This window comes from Capsicum annuum, chromosome 1, assembly GCF_002878395.1.
Source record: "Capsicum annuum cultivar UCD-10X-F1 chromosome 1, UCD10Xv1.1, whole genome shotgun sequence".
NCBI lineage: Eukaryota > Viridiplantae > Streptophyta > Magnoliopsida > Solanales > Solanaceae > Capsicum > Capsicum annuum.
In genome coordinates, this window is record NC_061111.1 from 44,763,758 (window position 1) to 44,767,728 (window position 3,971).

Sequence of the window (3,971 nt, forward strand, 5' to 3'; positions counted from 1 at the left end):
CTTCTCTCTGCACTAAAATATTGGAGTTGGACAATTAATAGACTAAAAGGAATGGTAAACATCTATTATGGAAAATCTGGTCCAATGACAATTTTCCAACAAAAAGACCCTACATTGTAGGACCAAAACCTTTAGAACCAAAAGGTACTTACAAATATGAACCTATAATATATAATTTTAAAAAATGTTATCGCATGAGATATTAAATTCATGTGAACTGCCATAACTACCATAGTAAATTCAAAATTTTATTATATATAGATGGTCATATCTCTTCGCAGTAGAACACAAACCATTCGCAAAAATGACAACCATGAAAATGCTTATGATGTTAACAGTGGCTACAATTTTATTTTTCAGCCACAAACAAGTGATCGTGGCGACAGAAGTCGTAGAGGCCAATGATTACCCAGACCCATGGGATTACCCAGACCCGTGGGATTACCCAGACCCATGGGATTACCCAGACCCGTGGGATTACCCAGACCCGTGGGATTACCCATATCCATGGGATGACCCATACCCATGGGATATCCCATGTGATTTCCCGTGGCCATTCCCCTGGCCACGACCATGGCCATGCCCTCCTCCACGACCACGACCTCGACCACGACCATGTCCACCGCCACCTCCGCCACCGTGTCCACCACCACCTCCACCTCTGCGCTCACCACCACCTCCACCTCCGCGCTCGCCACCGCCTCCACCAAGATCACCCCCTCCTACACCGTTTTCAGGGTGTTCTATTAGTGACCAAGAAAAGGTGAAGAAATGCATGTTCAACACAACTTCAATTGATGCATGTTGTCCGATATTCAAGAGCATACTTGGCACTAGTTGCCCTTGCTATAAGTATGCTGAGGATTTAGACAATCAAGTCTTGATCACTCTTGAAGCTTATTGTGATGTCGATAGCCCTTGCAAGCCGGTAAATTATTATTTTTATCCATCTTTTAAGATCGTTGACACTATCTGCAATCACTTTTATAAAATTGAACTATTTGAAATAGTAATGGTGGAATTCAAGAACTAAAAAAAATATTTTATATCTTTTTAAATTGATAAATATTTTGAAACAATTTTTTAGCTAATGTGACCAATAAAAATGACTAAACGAATATGTGAAGTAATTATTTCATATTTATGAATACAGAGTCCCCCTCCTCCAGTGACTCCCACTCCATTTTCGGATAGTTGCTCAGCTAGTGATAAAGAAAAGGTGAAGACATGCATGTTCAACACAACTTCAATTGATGCATGTTGCCCGACATTCAAGAGCATACTTGGCACTAGTTGTCCTTGCTATAAGTATGCTGAGGATTTGGATAATCAAGTCTTGGTCACTCTTGAAGCTTATTGTGATGTCGATAGCCCTTGTAGTGGTGTGCCAGTAAGTTATTATTTTTATCCATCTTTTAAGATTGTTGACACATTCTTTAAGAAAATTACTATCTACAATCATTTTTATAAAATTGTACCATTTGAAATAGAAAGGGAGGAATTCAAGAATTAAATATATATATATATATATATATATTCTTAATCTTTTTAAAATGATAGATATTTTGAAACGATTTTAACTAATGTGACCAATAAAAATGACTGGAAGAATATGTGAAGTAGTTTTATTCATCTTTTAAAATTTTGACTCATTCGGTAAGAAAATTACTGCCTACAATCATTTTGATAAAAATGTACTATATGAGTGAGTATATGAGCATATTTTCTTGAAATAGTAAAGTTGTAGTTCAAAAATTAAAAAAATTATTATTCTTTCAAAAAAAAAATTAATGATAGATATTTTGAAACGATTTTAACTAATGTGATCAATAAAAATGAATAGAAGAATATGTGAAGTAATTATTTCATATTTATGAATACAGAGTCCCCCTCCTCCAGTGGCTCCCACCCCGTTTTCGGGTTGCTCAGCTAGTGACAAAGAAAAGGTGAAGAAATGCATGTTCAACACAACTTCAATTGACACATGTTGCCCGACATTCAAGAGCATACTTGGTATTAGTTGTCCTTGTTATAAGTATGCCGAAGATTTGGGTAATCTAGAATTGATTACCCTTCAATCTTATTGCAAAGTCGATAGTCCTTGTACTGATTTACGTGCAAGTAAGTTATCATTTTTATTTAGCATTTAAGATTTTGATAAATGACTAATATATTTTCTTGGAGTAGGAAAATGGAATGCAAAAATAATTTTTAAAATGATAAATATTTTGGAAAGTATTATTTTTCTTTTTTATGGTTAAAAGTGACAGATCATAAAATTATAGTAAGAATATTTTGATGGGTCCTCCATCATAGATTACTTGGGGCAAATTTGAAGATAATTACATCTTTTTCATTTTTTTATTATAGATATTTTGAATTAAGAAATATATAAATTAAAGGTGTCACTGTCAATAGTAATTATTAAACATAAGTTTTGTATATTGTTTGGAAAATCTTTCAAATAAAGTACCATATATTTATTTTTTGACAATACTAATTAAAGTTATTTTTCTAATTAATGATTTTTTTGTAATTAATAATTTCAGGTGATTAAGCTATCCAAGGAGGAGTAAAACAATGGATTGCTTAGCTGTTTAATTCCAGATCTTGTATTAGATAATTTGTTGTTATAATGTTGTGTTTTTAGCAATAATAATGCACCGAGGACGATGTGGAATAAATGAGGATATTTAATGTTTTATGTTTTTTAAAGAGTCAACGTTCAACGAAAGTAAATTAAGGGCTGCCACATGTCCCGTGAACTGCTATCATAACTGGATCTCCTATCGTTTGTCTATCTCTTATCGCGAAAGCACTTTTTTTTTTATCCTTTAGTGTATGATTTGACTCCACTCAATATATCATGCCCATCAACAGACCCACTACAGCTGTACCGGCGAAGTCAACCTAGAATATTCAGTCAGGTGTTTTTAATATGAGTACACCCAGAAATCGGCCAGCCCTCATCCTCTTGGGATGCAACCTTACCTATATGTCAAAATTTTAGTGTTTATAAGAGAATATTATAGTACTCTACTTTTTCTTATTATTATTTGTATAATAATGAAGTTTATCAGCTTTTTTTACAGTTACAAATCTAAAGCTTTGTAAATCTCATAATATATATAAATATTTTTGCATATTTAAAACCACAAATTTCACCAAAAATAAATTATTTCTTATATTTTTATTAATGTCGGATCAAATTATATCGTGAAAATAGATACTAAGTATAATTTTCAATCGTGTTATTTAGGGGCGAAATTAGCATTATGGCTACGAGATAGGCACTCTAGCTTAAGCTTAAATTCTATATTTGTGTTTTAAAAAATTATTTAATATATATAAATAATATATTGAGAACTCAACAGACCAAAAAAAAATATTATGATTCAAAATTCATATTAAAAATTCTAAGGAAAAATTACACATTATAGATAAAATAATTTAATAATTACATGGTATGGTTAATGTTTTAAAAAATTACAATTCATAGCTATTAATTTTAATAATTACATGGTATGGTTAATGTATATATCAAAGGCAAGTAAAACTTTCTCTCTCATAATTAATTTTTTGTTTTATGTCTTAACTGATTGGAGTGTTTAGCAGCAATAGGTCATTCTTTTACCGGACGTTTTTAGCGGCATTATGTATTTCTCCTAATTAACAAATCTCAAAGCTTATTCTAATATATATCAAAGAATATTTTTCTTTCTATTTTTTCTTCCAAATTTTCTGATATTTTGTGTTTTTCCCTACGCATTCGCTGTATTTTTTCATAGAAGATTTTCTTAATTCAACTAAATTATTATCAATTATATATTATGTGTCAATTATCATACTGTAAATTAAATAACTATATATCTATATAAATACAGTTGCAGAATGTATATTGAGTGTGTACATATATATTTTGTATAATGTATATACAAAAATATAATTTTTTTAATTCAATCATTATTTTC

The 3,971-nt window shown here is 31.0% G+C and overlaps 1 protein-coding gene across 2 annotated transcripts; it reads left to right on the top strand.

Moving 5' to 3' along the window:
• The first annotated feature begins 213 nt into the window (after positions 1-213).
• LOC107874004 (extensin-2) lies at positions 214-2,934 on the top strand. Of its 2 annotated transcripts, XM_016720912.2 has the most exons (4): positions 215-928; positions 1,154-1,390; positions 1,884-2,121; positions 2,550-2,934. In XM_016720912.2, the coding sequence occupies exons 1-4, from the start codon at positions 305-307 to the stop codon at positions 2,555-2,557; spliced, it is 1,107 nt and encodes a 368-aa protein (XP_016576398.2). In that variant the 5' UTR covers positions 215-304; the 3' UTR covers positions 2,558-2,934. The 2 variants fall into 2 exon arrangements, with proteins under 2 accessions (XP_016576401.2, XP_016576398.2); XM_016720915.2 differs by lacking the exon at positions 1,884-2,121 and having other exon boundaries at positions 214-928.
• Positions 2,935-3,971: the final 1,037 nt, after the last annotated feature.

Excerpts from the sequence above, each read along its gene's own strand:
- LOC107874004 (XM_016720912.2), top strand. The coding sequence starts at position 305 with ATGACAACCATGAAAATGCTTATGATGTTAACAGTGGCTACAATTTTA. Across the intron at positions 929-1,153 it reads TCGATAGCCCTTGCAAGCCG|AGTCCCCCTCCTCCAGTGAC; the intron begins GTAAATTATTAT and ends TTATGAATACAG. Across the intron at positions 1,391-1,883 it reads GCCCTTGTAGTGGTGTGCCA|AGTCCCCCTCCTCCAGTGGC; the intron begins GTAAGTTATTAT and ends TTATGAATACAG.